Raw genomic sequence first — 17,249 nt, forward strand, 5'->3', positions numbered from 1 at the left:
TGCAACGCGTGTTTTAAAGTTACACCGGATCAATAAAATCCAAATCATGCACTGCTGGTGAACTGTGACCGAAATGTCAATTTCCTACAATGACAAAAGAAATTACATTGTGTACATTCCATCTCTATAGATGTTGTCTGTTCAACATCTCCACCTGAAAAGAAATAAAAAGACTGAGTTTTCGTTATTATCAACCCGCGTCACGTGATGTCTCCTCAATCTGGCGCGCGCGCTGGACCTGAAATAAAATAAAAACTTTCCGAACTAAACATGAAACTTCCCCGGAAAAATATAGACCCCTTACAGAAACAAACAAACAGACAAACAAACAAACAAACAAACACACACACACACACACATAACAATCAATCATGTTTCAAAGGGGGGGCAAGACCGTTTAATTGTAAAACGACAATTTTAACCATTCTGTTCCGTTTATATAAAAAAAAAATCCCTAGGACCCCCCCCCCCTTTTTTTTTACCCCCACTTACAAATGAATGTGTTTGATCAACCAATCAACGTGTTCAACCAACCAACCAACCAACCAACCAACCAATAAATCAATCAATCAATCATCAGTGCATGTTTCCGTCTCATGTGTTTAATATGGAGTCCACGATCTCTTTGTTTCTTTCTCGCTTGTTTCAAGAAACACTATCTAACATGTTTAACCAACCAACCAACGGGTTTAATCAACCAATCAACATGTTTAACCAATCAACCAACCAACCAATCAATCAATCAATCAAAAAATCAGTGCATGTTTCCGTCTCGTGTGTTCAATACGGGGTCCAAGATCTCAGTTTTTTCTGGTTGCTTCAAGAGACCCTATCCCAAGTGTTTAAGTAATAAACAAACCAACCAACCAACCAAGCAATCAATCAATATGTATGACCGTTTATTTATGACAGTTTCATTAAAACAATATGGAAGGAAAGACCTATGATCAATTATTCAAGAAGAATTGAATTTCAATATTGTTCTTACATCTCTTCTGAAAAAAAAATCCACATCCTTCTTATCAGTTATACTCTGAAACTACAAGTCTAATCGACCCCAAAATTTGCAGTCAGCAGGGCATACATGTACTAAAGGTTCATAAAACAACGTGGTGCAGATATCTCTCAAGACTTTTCCTAGAGAAAAGAAATGGCAATGCCGTAAAAATCGCTTCCTACACTGCTACTTTTGCATAGGTACTTTTTCTGTACAAAAAATCTGTGGTACTGGAAAATTACTTTTAAAATATGGTACTTTTTTAGTACTTTAAATTTATTGTAATATTTAGGTACCTGTTTTTTTACAGTACTTGATTTGTACCTAATATTTGAGGTACACATTTAGTACTACACAATTAAAGTACAAATTGAGTACTTAAAATTTGAAGTACAAATCAAGTACTGTAAAAAACAAGTACTAAAATATTACAATAAATTTAAAGTACTAAAAAAGTACTATATTTTAAAAGTAATTTTCCAGTACTACAGATTTTTTGTACAGAAAAAGTACCTATGCAAAATTAGCAGTGCAGGGCCGTAAATCTCAGTGAAATCCTAAAATAAAATGTCCGCTCCTAGATTAAAATACTTATCTGTGTTACAAACTGGTGCTGAAAAATGTACATTACAAGAAAATAAGCATGCAACGCGTGTTTTAAAGTTACACCGGATCAATAAAATCCAAATCATGCACTGCTGGTGAACTGTGACCGAAATGTCAATTTCCTACAATGACAAAAGAAATTACATTGTGTACATTCCATCTCTATAGATGTTGTCTGTTCAACGTCTCCACCTGAAAAGAAATAAAAAGAGTGAGTTTTCGTTATTATTAACCCGCGTCACGTGATGTCTCCTCAATCTGGCGCGCGCGCTGGACCTGAAATAAAATAAAAACTTTCCGAACTAAACATGAAACTTCCCCGGAAAAATATAGACCCCTTACAGAAACAAACAAACAGACAAACAAACAAACAAACAAACACACACACACACACACATAACAATCAATCATGTTTCAAAGGGGGGGCAAGACCGTTTACAATTGCTTTTTAGAAGCAATTGATTTAAATTGTAAAACGACAATTTTAACCATTCTGTTCCGTTTATATAAAAAAAAAATCCCTAGGACCCCCCCCCCTTTTTTTTACCCCCACTTACAAATGAATGTGTTTGATCAACCAATCAACGTGTTCAACCAACCAACCAACCAACCAACCAACCAATAAATCAATCAATCAATCATCAGTGCATGTTTCCGTCTCATGTGTTTAATATGGAGTCCACGATCTCATTTGTTTCTTTCTCGCTTGTTTCAAGAAACACTATCTTACGTGTTTAACCAACCAACCAACGGGTTTAATCAACCAATCAACATGTTTAACCAACCAACCAACCAACCAATCAATCAATCAATCAAAAAATCAGTGCATGTTTCCGTCTCGTGTGTTCAATATGGGGTCCAAGATCTCAGTTTTTTTCCGGTTGCTTCAAGAGACCCTATCCCAAGTGTTTAAGTAATAAACAAACCAACCAACCAACCAAGCAATCAATCAATATGTATGACCGTTTATTTATGACAGTTTCATTAAAACAATATGGAAGGAAAGACCTATGATCAATTATTCAAGAAGAATTGAATTTCAATATTGTTCTTACATCTCTTCTGAAAAAAAAAATCCACATCCTTCTTATCAGTTATACTCTGAAACTACAAGTCTAATCGACCCCAAAATTTGCAGTCAGCAGGGCATACATGTACTAAAGGTTCATAAAACAACGTGGTGCAGATATCTCTCAAGACTTTTCCTAGAGAAAAGAAATGGCAATGCCGTAAAAATCGCTTCCTACACTGCTACTTTTGCATAGGTACTTTTTCTGTACAAAAAATCTGTGGTACTGGAAAATTACTTTTAAAATATGGTACTTTTTTAGTACTTTAAATTTATTGTAATATTTAGGTACCTGTTTTTGACAGTACTTGATTTGTACCTAATATTTGAGGTACACATTTAGTACTACACAATTAAAGTACAAATTGAGTACTTAAAATTTGAAGTACAAATCAAGTACTGTAAAAAACAAGTACTAAAATATTACAATAAATTTAAAGTACTAAAAAAGTACTATATTTTAAAAGTAATTTTCCAGTACTACAGATTTTTTGTACAGAAAAAGTACCTATGCAAAATTAGCAGTGCAGGGCCGTAAATCTCAGTGAAATCCTTAAATAAAATGTCCTCTCCTAGATTAAAATACTTATCTGTGTTACAAACTGGTGCTGAAAAATGTACATTACAAGAAAATAAGCATGCAACGCGTGTTTTAAAGTTACACCGGATCAATAAAATCCAAATCATGCACTGCTGGTGAACTGTGACCGAAATGTCAATTTCCTACAATGACAAAAGAAATTACATTGTGTACATTCCATCTCTATAGATGTTGTCTGTTCAACGTCTCCACCTGAAAAGAAATAAAAAGACTGAGTTTTCGTTATTATCAACCCGCGTCACGTGATGTCTCCTCAATCTGGCGCGCGCGCTGGACCTGAAATAAAATAAAAACTTTCCGAACTAAACATGAAACTTCCCCGGAAAAATATAGACCCCTTACAGAAACAAACAAACAGACAAACAAACAAACAAACAAACACACACACACACACACATAACAATCAATCATGTTTCAAAGGGGGGGGCAAGACCGTTTACAATTGCTTTTTAGAAGCAATTGATTAAAATTGTAAAACGACAATTTTAACCATTATGTTCCGTTTATATAAAAAAAAACAACCTAGGACCCCCCCCCCCCCCCCCTTTTTTTTTACCCCCACTTACAAATGAATGTGTTTGATCAACCAATCAACGTGTTCAACCAACCAATAAATCAATCAATCAATCAATCAGTGCATGTTTCCGTCTCATGTGTTTAATATGGAGTCCACGATCTCATTTGTTTCTTTCTCGCTTGTTTCAAGAAACACTATCTAACGTGTTTAACCAACCAACCAATGGGTTTAATCAACCAATCAACATGTTTAACCAACCAACCAACCAACCAATCAATCAAAAAATCAAAAAATCAGTGCATGTTTCCGTCTCGTGTGTTCAATACGGGGTCCAAGATCTCAGTTTTTTCCGTTTGCTTCAAGAGACCCTATCCCAAGTGTTTAAGTAATAAACAAACCAACCAACCAACCAAGCAATCAATCAATATGTATGACCGTTTATTTATGACAGTTTCATTAAAACAATATGGAAGGAAAGACCTATGATCAATTATTCAAGAAGAATTGAATTTCAATATTGTTCTTACATCTCTTCTGAAAAAAAAATCCACATCCTTCTTATCAGTTATACTCTGAAACTACAAGTCTAATCGACCCCAAAATTTGCAGTCAGCAGGGCATACATGTACTAAAGGTTCATAAAACAACGTGGTGCAGATATCTCTCAAGACTTTTCCTAGAGAAAAGAAATGGCAATGCCGTAAAAATCGCTTCCTACACTGCTACTTTTGCATAGGTACTTTTTCTGTACAAAAAATCTGTGGTACTGGAAAATTACTTTTAAAATATGGTACTTTTTTAGTACTTTAAATTTATTGTAATATTTAGGTACCTGTTTTTTACAGTACTTGATTTGTACCTAATATTTGAGGTACACATTTAGTACTACACAATTAAAGTACAAATTGAGTACTTAAAATTTGAAGTACAAATCAAGTACTGTAAAAAACAAGTACTAAAATATAACAATAAATTTAAAGTACTAAAAAAGTACTATATTTTAAAAGTAATTTTCCAGTACTACAGATTTTTTGTACAGAAAAAGTACCTATGCAAAATTAGCAGTGTAGAGGAAAATGTTCAAAAATAACTTTTTTTAAAGTTTTTTCCCACCAAACAGGAAATTTTAAAAATCAAAAGTTGAACTTAATTTGTTCAAGTTGAAACAAATGGATTATTGAAATTTTGTTCTGAAAATTCTTCACAATTTTTAGCATCCAATTTAGTTCAATTTTGTCAAAATGAGCAAAGAAACATCACTGATGAATTATTCACTTGCAAGTGAATAATTAGACCTCATTGAATCTGTCTTCATATGACCTTTAATTCAACCATTAAAAAGAAAAGATAATGTAAACATTGAAAGGGAAAAAAAGGGTAACCATTTTGTTGACTGATTGGAAACACAAAAATAATCTATATAGGTAAAACTGATAATTTACTCATGTCTTTAACCTATAACATGGAATCAAAAAGACCTAGAAGAATTTAAATGCAGGAGGCTAGCTGCTATCAATTTATATTTATATTGGGTAATGTAACAGTCTGCAGTCTTTCCACAAGATGGCGTCCAGACTAAAATACACACTTTGTCTTATTAAAGATCTGTTTTCCAATGAATTGGATTGTTATAAAAGTGTATATAAAGTTGTCTTACCAAAGATTTATTTTCTAAGGAATGAACTTCAAAGTACTCAGGTGTTTTAACAGGTGAATACAGGTAATGAAATGGTTTGTTGCTGAACTCTACTATTTGATCATAACAAGAAACTGAAAACAGAACTGGAGGACATTCTGAAATGGAAAATGCAACAATCAATGGTCGAGCAACTTCAAATTTTCATATTTTAACAATCACATGCAGTAGAATAAGGTGTTTAGTCAATATTCATTTTGTTTTCAAAAAATGTTTTTTAATTGCAGTCTTGTCTATCCAGAATCAATTTGAAGACAATGTTGACTAATTAAATAATCTATACAGTACTATTTTGTCTCATAGTTGAAGGTCCTACATTTACCTAATATTGCTTTTATCTTCTTCATTTACACTGGTGAACAGTTGTCTGATTTGCATTTATACCACATCTCCTTATTTTTACATATTCATGCAGTGTGTAATACTATGATGTAACCTTCTTGGTTAACAAAATTTTCGCATGATGATATTAAATCTTGATCAGCCTGTAAATGTCCTGGAGGGTCACATTTGTTTTAGATTATCTTTAGTCTTATGATAATATCGTTAAGGGTAATATGAATCATTCTTCAACTATTCCTTTCTTTCTTGCCTAATTATATTAATTTATAAAATACCTTTTATTTGAATGTTGAACTTTAACCCTATAGGTCTATGTCCTAATCTGTGACCGTCATCATCTATGACATCATCCAACTTGTATGTACCAGTTTTGTACTGTAAGTGTATTGAAAAATTAGTTGTGATAATATATATATCACATAAAAATCATGTTTGTTACAAACAGTTTGTTTGATTTCTCCTTTTTATATATGATTTTTTTCATCTTTTCATATTATTTCGATAACTTGATAAATAACATATTTGGAAGAAATTCTCAACTATCCATCAAACTCATGCTTTACTTATACAAACCATATCCAAGACATGTTGGAAGCTGTACATTTTTACCACAGACTGTTGATGCATTGTGATCAGTACTCCCTGGCAAAGTCCTGCATCTACTGTATTAGTACCAAACTCCTGCATATAAAGAAATATTCATAAATATCAACATAACAGTATGTAGCACACTTAGAATAGTATAATACATGTAATTCACTGTTAAGGTTAATAACAGTACTATTCTATACTGACAAGACTATTATGAAGAAATAAACAAAGATACCATCAAAACATATTAATGCACAAGAAAATATTAGAATACATGTTAAGCACTGCTTTCCTAATGTATTTTTAATATCACTAGGACTAAAAATATTGAAATTAAAATGTGAAAAAATAGTCATCATGATTAATAACTAATTATCTAAACTATGAATTACATATTAATTCTAATAAAATATTTAAAAAAAATAGTTCAAGTATTCAAGTATATATTAATTCTAATAAAATATTAAAAAAAAAATGATTCAAGTATTCTTTTTTAATCATTTTGATATTTTTGTTTAACCTTTTTCTTTATTTCCATCATTCCAACAAACTGGAGAGGCTTCACATCAAATACTGCCAACACTTTCACTATGTCTGTCTGCAAAACAAAGTATTTGTGTCACTTAAATTTATGCTTCATGATAATTAGGAAACATGGTGCTTAACCTATTTTTTTTTTAACAGAAATGATATATCTAAGCAACTTACAGACATGTAAAACCTCTCTACATGGATGTTTTGATTTCAGAATGGAAGAACTACAACACAAATATAATCTGACAGTCAGGATAGGAAAGAATTATGAAATAAAGAGCAATCAAATTTATATAATTCTCTTTGAAATAAATAATTACTAGAACCTACACATTAAAACATAGTTTAATTTTCTTCAAATTGCCAGATAATTGAAATAGCTGAAACAAGGCAGAATGGGATTTGCTCACTTTTGAAGGTTGTGTGCTGTGACATGAAGGTTGTAAACTTCTATGTCATTTGGTCCCTGTTGGAGACTTGTCCCATTGGCAATTGTACCAATCTTCTTATTTTTATAATTAAGTTCAAATTTATAGCTTAAGACTCATAGTACTTAACCTAATTCAAACAATATAACACCCATCCTACAAAGGAATCTTTTAATATTTTCAAATGACAATCCTTTTACTAGCCAATGTTCATTCTTTTATAAATGATAATTGGTAACATGATCTTCTTTCCTGACATGTAACTCTCAAGTATTCTACCATATATTGTGGACTTATAAGATGAATTTAAAACAGAGAATTAAAATTGAAAATATCAGGTATTTGAAGTACATGTATGTATGATCTCAAGTCTCTGTAATAATTTCAATTCATGGAAACAATATGAAAGTGAAACAATATTAGGGTAAGAACTTCAGAGTCCATCATTTTTTATCCTAACTACCTGTCTATGACTGCCATGTGACTTTGTAGATCTGATTACTATAGAGGACTGGGATTCATTCCAGGAGATGTCCCTGGAAAATTCAAAAAGAAAGTCATTTTATTAAACTGGATCTCCCTTAAGGATGTTCGCTATTCTGTTTCAAAATAACAAGCTTTTTAAAAGACTGTTATAAATTGATAGTGTATAAATAAAGGAACAAAAATGCGGAAAAAAATAAAGGGCCTGTGCACTAGTTTTCAAGATATAAGCCATTGAAAATTTGGCGTCAAATAATTCTCTCTAGACTTTTCATAATATTAACATTTGCACCTTTTTCCTTTAGAACACATTGAAAAATAACAAGGATTTTATAAAGATTTTCAAATATGGTTTTTAAACTATTTGTAATAAAATTCTGTAAAGAAAAGTAGGGGTAAGTGGGCAAAATTTTTATTAGCTATACATGGATAAAACTAGAGGATTCCAAATATCTGACAAAAAGTCCAAAACAAGAGTAGCGAAAACATCCTTAAATATTAGAAACTTAATATATTGAATAACATAGAGAACTTTATAATATCTTAAAAACATGAATATAAAATAACAATTTTGCCAAGGAGATTAGTCTTGGTTTAATATAAATAAGAAAATGTAGTATGAGTGCCTATGAGACAACTCTCAATCCAAGTCACAATGAATAAAATGTATAAGTTCAACACCAATGATTTCAAATTGTCTGTCAAAATGAATACTGAAGATGAAGAACAACAAAAATAGTACTAGTCCATCAGCCCCCTAAATATTATCTTATGTAAATTCATTACATTTCCTTTTTTTTAATTTTTTATAAAGATATCAAATTCACTCAAATTTCTTTATCCTTTTTCAAAAGATATATCAAAATGACCTTAATCAAGTACCTAAATTTATACACTGGAGATAGATATATCTGTTGCAAGATTTTCCCTGAGGTTAGGTGTACTCTCATAAGCTCTTTGTTATCTTTGGTAACACATATCAGACAGTCTTTTTCTCCATTATGTGCTAATCCAATTTCTTCCTAAAATGTAAACAAATTTGAAAATAAACACTAAAAATTTTTCACTATCCAAAATGAATTATCCCCCTTTGGCTGGATAAACACATATAAGAATTTTTATTGGTATTTCATACCATGTTTTTTTTTATTTTTAAGCCACATGTCAGTTTTATGTTTAGATTTATCCTCGATTTGACAGAAGATTGAACATGTGATCTCCTGCTCAAACAAGAAAGCTACCATGAGACTGCAGAAGAGATTCAATCTGTGATGAAAAGTTATATTTACTAGATTTTTTTATGCTTTTGGACTCATTCAATCGTGGGTTATTTCTTTCAAAATTTTGCAATATTTACCTATCGATTATTCTAGTTATATTTTTTTTATTTCCATAATGCATAACTTATATACTTTACACATTACCGTTCTAGCTGTACATGTCAGGGCATTCTCTATTTTGTGGGACGTCAAGGAATAAAGATGTTTTGGTTTGTTTCCTTTACCATATCTAAAATGAAAAAAAATATTTTATAAACTGTTTGTGAATATAATTATTAAAATCAGAATAAATTTCATGTAACCTAGAATTTAAAAATATGGAAAATTACCAATTGCTTTAAAGTGTTTTGCTCACCAAAGACTATGTGCATCTTCAAAAATGAACCCTCTTCAACATAGTAAACAAGAATATAAATCATGGCAAAAACCTCATTTTTGTTGATTTTGCATTGCTTTTTATTTCTTCAGTCTACAATTTTTCTTAATCTTTAGTTTTCGCCCAAAACACAGAATAGGTTAAAGATCATTTTTGCTTTAATTTAAATTGGAAACAACTTACATATTCAAATTGAGTTTTAATACGAATAGTCATCAATATCTTTTACGCTACCTTTGTGCTATAAAACATATACATATTTTAGGACTGGAGGAAACTTCAGAGCTCCTTGGTTCAGTTCATTTTTAATTACTTACCCTCCATAAACATTTGTGTAGTTGTCAAAATAGATTCTTCCACTGAAATAGTAATGTGATATTTTGGGGTTAATAGATTCTCTAAACTTTTCCAAATATAAATGGAATTGAAAAGCATATAAAGTAATATATTATGTTATGATTTAAGGTAGCACAATACAAAGATTTATACCTTCAATTCCTCAGTTTTAAAATGCTGTAACTTTCTTTATAATGCTTGAACATTTATAAAAGTGGTATCTATGGATAGCTTACAGATTGGTGATCTTTCAAATAATGCAACGTTAGTATTATACACCAATTATATAATCAATTATATTGATAACTGTGTCTACATAATTTTCAAAGAAATTTACACTTTCAATTGAAATTAGCTTCCCAGGAGAGGGTTGATTTTATGATATGTTGTTCCTAGAGCCGTTATCTACAAAAGGGTGTCTTAGATTTTGGGTAGAATGTATAAATCAAATTTCACACCTAATCATACATTATCTACTTTAATGTGGTTATGATGTTACAGCTTTTACATTAATGCTAGCAAGACAAATCTTTGTTTGGCTTGCTAGCTTTGCTTGTATCAATGTTTGCCCAAGCATGGCAATTAAGATAGGCGGGGCTTTAGCTTGTATACATCATTCTTAAATTTTATTGGACGTTATGTTTGAAGTTAAGGACACTAAATTTTAAAACATCACAAGATGACAAATATAAAGCGCAAATGTAGAAACAGATACCAAAAAATTGTATTTGTTCTTTTCTCAAAGATATGAATTTTTTATCAGCCAACTTAAAAAGACTGTCGTCAAGTACTTTATGTAAAAAAAAAGATATTCGAACACACCTACTGTGATTTTGTGATTCATTACATAGGTATTTCATTTGACCCATATATTTTATCTTTTAGTACTGTGATTGTTTTATGTTATAAAGTCAACCTGTAGCTTTGCTATATAAAAATGATAGAATCTGAAGCGAGATGATGTATCAAATATTCTTGCTTTGTACGTTTTCAAGACAAAAAATTCATCTCAAAATGCAAATACACTCAAACATAAAAAGGTGCACTTGATTTTCTAATAAAAGGGATAAACTAAGTAGGGGTGGAAATGACTTAATTCATCCCTTTTATTTATTATTTCCATTGTTATTGCATATTGCGCACTTTGGATTAATTTTTGCTTGTAAAACTTCAAACTGATTATTCTTGGTTTATAGAGAAGGCAATAAATGCTTTCTGTAATGTTTACTATGGTAACATTTTTTTTTAAAGTGAATAGAAACAAATAAAATAAAAAATTTCTTCTCAAATACGAAGTGTTTTATTGTAAAAAAAAACAACCATTTGCGTAAGTGTTCAAGTTATCTATTAAAGTTAAGCAGAACAATTAGATATCAAGTCGACGACATGGTTATCTATCAAGTTGGATGAAGAAAATGCATATATAACCTATATTTTTTTTTAAATTAATATGGACGGAGAACATATCAATCTACATGTATAAGTTAAGTCATTTCCGTGTCTCTCCTTCCATTATGTGACTCAAGAAAAAAAATCAAAAAGTTGGTAACAATTGTATCAAAAAGAGAGAATCAAGTGAACCTTCTTATGTTATGTTTGAGATGAATATTTTGTCTTGAAAATGTACAAAGAAAGAACATTTGATACATTATTTTGCTTCAGATTCTATAATTTTTATATAGCAAAGCTACAGGTTGACTTTTTTACATAAAACAATCACAGTACTAAAAGATGAAATATATGGGTCAAATGAAATACCTATGTAATGAATCACAAAATCAGAGAATCAGAGTTGGAATAGCTATTTTGTTTTACTAAAAGTACTTGATGACAGTCTTCGAGAAAAACCAAATACAATTTTTTGGATTTCATTTCTACGATTGCGCTTTATGTTTATCATCCAGTGATGTTTTAAAATTTAGTGTCCTTAACTTCAAACATAACGTCCAATAAAATTTAAGTATGATGTATACAAAATGAAGCCCGGCCTATCTTAATTGCCATGCTTAAGCAAACATTGATACAAGCAAAGCAAGCAAGCCAAACAAAGATTTGTCTTGCTAGCATTAATGTAAAAGCTGTGATGCTAATTACATATTTATGAGAGAATGGAATACGATAGCGATAATTTGAGACACCCTTTTGTATCTCCAGCTGTGTTGATTAAGATAACGTCAAATTTCTTGTGTAGCTATATAAATGAAAGAGCTTAATTCATTCAAGTGAACTGCCCAAGATTTTTGCCATTAATTGCATAATAATTGATTACATAATGATTGCATAACAAAAATATTGCATTCATTTAAAAGATCAATCTTTTATCTATCTACCTCTTTTATTAACTTTTATGCAGTTTTAAGAAAGTAACAGCATTTTAAAGGGTGCAGATTGGAAGTAAAAAATCTTTGTATTGTGCTACCTTTACAAGTAACATTTATTGATTCTAATAAAATGAGATATCAAATTATTTTCTTGTAATGAATCTTTTGTATCCTTTTACACATAAATACAAGTGTATCAAGTTTGAGAAAAATAATTGGTGATAAAGTTCACTCAAATGTAATCATGGTAAAATATAACCATGGGAAGCTTTGAAGTCAATTATTTAAAATTTGAACCAGTTACTGCAGCCCTGTATTGCATTAATTTGCAATACATGTATTAAACATTATGGGAATGATAAGTAGACAGAATTTGTTAAATAAATGTCTTATTCAAGTTAATGGAACAAACACAAAAAAATACCTACATATTGTATTGTCTTTGAAACATCTTTTTTTTAAATTGGTTTTAGGTATATAAGTCATATGGTTGCCTAAAAATACTTACATCCACTTCATTTGAAACTTTGGCAAATACATGTAGATGTTTCATTGCCAATCATACCACATCTCCTTAATTTCATATTAATTTTCATTAAGAATTTTCTACTACCGTACCTTTTTTAAATATTTTAATGCTTCCATCTTTTTACTATCTTACTTACTATTCACTTGTGATATTTTTGGAACTTGTTTTCTCCCATACTTTCTTGTATTTATAATTTGCCTATAAAACAAAATAAAACAAAATTGCGTAAATTTTGAAATATTCAAATTTCAAAGGTTTCAATATATTCTAATGATGAAATATTTTTTGGCCATGGCAAGTCTAAATCTGAGAAAAAAATGTTATTGTCATATAAATGAACAAGTAATAATTTAAAAGGTTTTATAATACATTGTACAATAAGGGTTATGCCAATTGGGTTATGCAAATACATGCAATTGATTATAACTGCTAAAATAAAATGCTTGGCTTAACACAGCCTGAAACAACCACAGTGTTGAACCCTGAACAGTTGGTGCAAGTTTGGACACAATATTAAAGCTCTGAGTTTGGATTGTGATAAAAAGTTTGACACAATATAGGTTTCGGACACAAAATAAATGTGGTGAAAGATCTTAAAAATTTGAAAGGGTTGAAATATTTGTACCAATTTTCAATTGAAGATTTCTTGCTTTGGTGCAATATTGCACTATTGCACAATAATGTGAAATCAAAGATTTCTTGCTTATGTTCAATACTGTGCTATAGTGCAATAATATGCAATTGAAGATGTCCTGCTATGACACAGTTCTATGCAATTGAAAATTTCCTGCTATTGCACAGTACTATGCAATTGAAGATTTCCTGCTATGGCACAGCACTATGCAATTGAAGATTTCCTGCTATGGCACAGTACTATGCAATTGAAGATTTCCTGCTATGGCACAGTACTATGCAATTGAAGATTTCCTGCTATGGCACAATACTTTATATAATAATTTACACATCAAATTTAATCTTCAAATAAAAAATATAAGTTAATAGAAAAATGGAAAATTTTAAGAGAAAAAAAAAATACCCCCCCCCCCCATCCCCATTTTTTTTAACCCCCTTTCATTAATTACCAACAGACTCAATCCAAGCTTTCCCTTTGTGGTATGGTATCTTGCTGTATAATTTCAGATAGATCCATGCACTTGACCTCAAGTAATTGTCTGGAAACTAAAAAATGCTTTTTGTGGGCCCCTAATTCCTGAAAGTTTAGGGCAATTACCTCAAAATTCAATCTCAGCCTTCCCTCTGTGTTGTGATCCCTTGTATTACAATTTCAGAGAGATCAATACATTTAAACACAAGTTATTGTCTGGAAAATAAAAAATTGCTTGTTTTCCACCCTTTATGGTCCATAATTCCCGAACCTTAGGGGCAATTACCCCCAGACTAAATCCCTGCCTTCCCTTTGTGATATGGAACCTTGTGGAACAATTTCAGAAAGATCCATAAACTAACACACAAACTAGAAAAATGCTTATTTTGACCCCTTATTTCTAAACTGTTGGGACCATAATCCTCAAAATCAAACCCAACTTTACCTTTAGTGGTTTCGAACTTTGTCTAATTCTTTATTTATTTAAAGAGGATTGCCAACAGCAAGAGGCTAGGTGTAGGTCTCCTCAACATAGATATATAAAAATTCACAATTAACAATTTTTTTAAAATTTTTATTTAAGTTTACAAACCTTTTAAACACTAGGCAAGACAATAAGTACAGGACAAGACATACAAATATAATTTGACCACACACCCATCCAATCACTCACTCATTCTTACTTCATGCACACCACTTTCCAAAGATGTATGATTCAGTAATATACATGTAGAATAATGATTATGGAAAGTAGATTTTGAGTACAATCATGAGGTCGAATGGAAAATGTGTTTCATACCTTATACATGTACCGGTATGTTTTATTATAAGTAAAAAAGATAAAGTACAAATAAGTTATTTAGCTATGGAGAAAATCTGTTTGAAGATTTAACATATCAAAACACAAACTCAAACAGCTCTAAATTAGTATACTCAGACAAATCATAACTACCTCCTATAAAAATTTTGCTCAGATAGTTGGGACATACATTGTAGATCCCACAACATTGCTATATTTATATCTGGACAAATCAGATTCTTAATACCAAGTAGAAGAGTAATCCTATAGTTCGTGTAAAGGATTTCTCCCCAGGCCGTTTTAGCACAGCGATTTTCAGCGCTATTGCAATTCCCCGGCTGTCCTAATGCACTGAACAGGTCGCTATCCAACGCCCCCGCGTTGCTATATTTTTTTCCGTATTTTTCAAAAATTTCATACTTTATACTGGATGCAATGGAATAAATAGTGTCAGTTCTTTCACTAAGCATAATCTTTTTCTCATAACCATGCCCTCGTACAAATTGAGATTCTTCTTTAACAAACATTTGAAACTTGCCAAAGAATCAAGATGTTACTGAAATTAGTTCAGCTGACAAACTATTCCAGTCTCTTATTGTAGCTGGAAGAAAAGAATTATAGTATGCTACTGTTCTTGACCTGGTGGGTATCAAGTTGGCATGTCTTCTTAAATTAGTTTTCAGATTTATGATGGAACAATCAGTGATATTGTTGGCTTTTTTCAAAACTACCTCTACCCTTTTTTATTGGGAAAATATGCGTCATTTTTATCAAATTGGGAAATTTAAAATAAACCATGAATTTGTCTGAAACTTTAATTTACAGACCTATTTTCAAGAGTCAAACCCTGCTTTATAATAAGATACCATTTTGTGAGTGATGATACATAAATAGACCCTAAAATGTGCACATATAGTCATTTTAGGCAAGAAAATTGTTTAAATGAGTGCTTTTCAATTTGTATTCATGCACAATTACTGCACTGCTTGGGAAAAAAGTTGTCTTTTTGGGAATAATTTTAAGCCATTTTTTTTTCAAATTGAAATTCTTCTCCAGGGGAAAAAGCCTTTATTCTCCACTGATTTAAGGCAAACAATATCACTGACAATGGATGAAAATTACAGATACAATGTAATCTGGGACAAGTTTATATTCTTAATTTTGTACAGGTACTGTATGAAAGTCTATAAATTTGACAGCATGTTTTAAGAAGCTTGAGGCTAACCACTTGATATTTTGTGTTTAAATTTCATAGAAATCCATTTACTCAACACTAAAGTTATTGTCCGAAAACCAAATGTCTTTAAAGGACAACACCCACAACAACATGATACCAATATACAACTGCAATTTTTTTTGCAGTCATATAAAAATAAAAACAGCTAGTGAAATGGAAACAAAATTGGGTAAATATTAAAATTTCAAGTGTTATTCAGTTGTTACAAGTGTTATTCTGATAATATTGTGATATTCGGTAATTCAAGGTACAATGTACCCTGTAAAAATATACCCCCAGGGTTAGGGGAAACAAATAATAATTTTTGAGTGGCTGCGGCACTAGAAAAGCAAAATTTTTCATAAAGCTACAAAATCTTACATTGTGTGACGGGATTGCTTCCCTTAGAAAAACTTAGTAGATACTTAGTCAGCCGTACGCGGTTGAGCTAAGGAAGTACTTCTTTAGCTCAGTCGGTTAGCGCGCTGCCTTGTAACACAGAGGTCCCGGGTTCGAGTCCTGGTGGAGACAAGCAATTTTGTAATGAAATTTGTGCTCTCCGGTTACATTGGCGCCCAACAATAATAACTCACGGTTAGAAGAATTACCTAGCCAGGTTAAAATATAAATATAAAAAAGATGAAAATATCATCATTATAGAGTATAATGACTCTTGAGGTGGGGGAAGTGTGACGGGATTGCTTCCCTTAGAAAAACTTAGTAGATACTTAGTCAGCCGTAAGCGGTTGAGCTAAGGAAGTACTTCTTTAGCTCAGTCGGTTAGCGCGCTGCCTTGTAACACAGAGGTCCCGGGTTCGAGTCCCGGTGGGGACAAGCAATTTTGTAATGAAATTCGTGCTCTCTGGTTACAATTGCAAAAGACCTCCTATGGACCACTCAAAAGGTTCCTGCAAGAGAACAGTCTATAGACTGCAGTTTTCAGTGAATACTGAATATAGCAAAAAAATACAGTTTTATTTTCACGTACTTGTAAACATAAGCATTTCAAAGCGTGTAAACTATATCTACGGTTAAATCTAGCACTGTATTCTCTGTATATCAGATTTCTGTAACAGCTCACTTCTGTTTTGAACTGCTTTTCATTTTTAAGCATGTTTTCATTGCTGATGTAAACAAACGTACATTAAAAGTTGTACCAATATAGGGGAAGATAAATTTCCGGATATTTTTCCTTGCGGAAATTTCGGATCGATTGTTAACCAGAATAATCCAGTCGTTATATTACGATCACTTCGATCACTCCATTAAGAAAAGTAGTGGATAGAGGGCGCTGAATTATTCGAGTTAATCGATTGTTGAACAATTCGTCTCAAATTATATTAAGAGAAGAAAAAAGAAAGTATGAAATGAAAGAAATTTATGAGAATGTTAATAAATTATTTGCCTTCAAAAACTTTCGTTT

The 17,249-nt window shown here is 31.3% G+C and overlaps 1 protein-coding gene across 1 annotated transcript in view; it reads right to left on the reverse strand.

Moving 5' to 3' along the window:
• The window catches only part of LOC134693833 (DDB1- and CUL4-associated factor 17-like), a 29,844-nt gene extending 12,874 nt beyond the window's left edge, over positions 1 to 16,970 (reverse strand). The window contains exons 1-10 of the mRNA XM_063554763.1: positions 16,815 to 16,970; positions 12,843 to 12,904; positions 9,838 to 9,879; positions 9,289 to 9,373; positions 8,747 to 8,886; positions 7,845 to 7,917; positions 6,940 to 7,017; positions 6,402 to 6,509; positions 6,104 to 6,203; positions 5,448 to 5,584 (exon numbers count right to left, since the gene is read on the reverse strand). Of these exons, the coding sequence (XP_063410833.1) occupies positions 5,448 to 5,584; positions 6,104 to 6,203; positions 6,402 to 6,509; positions 6,940 to 7,017; positions 7,845 to 7,917; positions 8,747 to 8,886; positions 9,289 to 9,373; positions 9,838 to 9,879; positions 12,843 to 12,904; positions 16,815 to 16,940 (951 nt within the window). The 5' untranslated portion in view covers positions 16,941 to 16,970. The remainder of the gene's footprint in view (positions 1 to 5,447; positions 5,585 to 6,103; positions 6,204 to 6,401; positions 6,510 to 6,939; positions 7,018 to 7,844; positions 7,918 to 8,746; positions 8,887 to 9,288; positions 9,374 to 9,837; positions 9,880 to 12,842; positions 12,905 to 16,814) is intronic.
• Positions 16,971 to 17,249: the final 279 nt, after the last annotated feature.

Source organism: Mytilus trossulus, chromosome 12 (genome assembly GCF_036588685.1).
Source record: "Mytilus trossulus isolate FHL-02 chromosome 12, PNRI_Mtr1.1.1.hap1, whole genome shotgun sequence".
Classification (NCBI taxonomy): Eukaryota; Metazoa; Mollusca; class Bivalvia; order Mytilida; family Mytilidae; genus Mytilus; species Mytilus trossulus.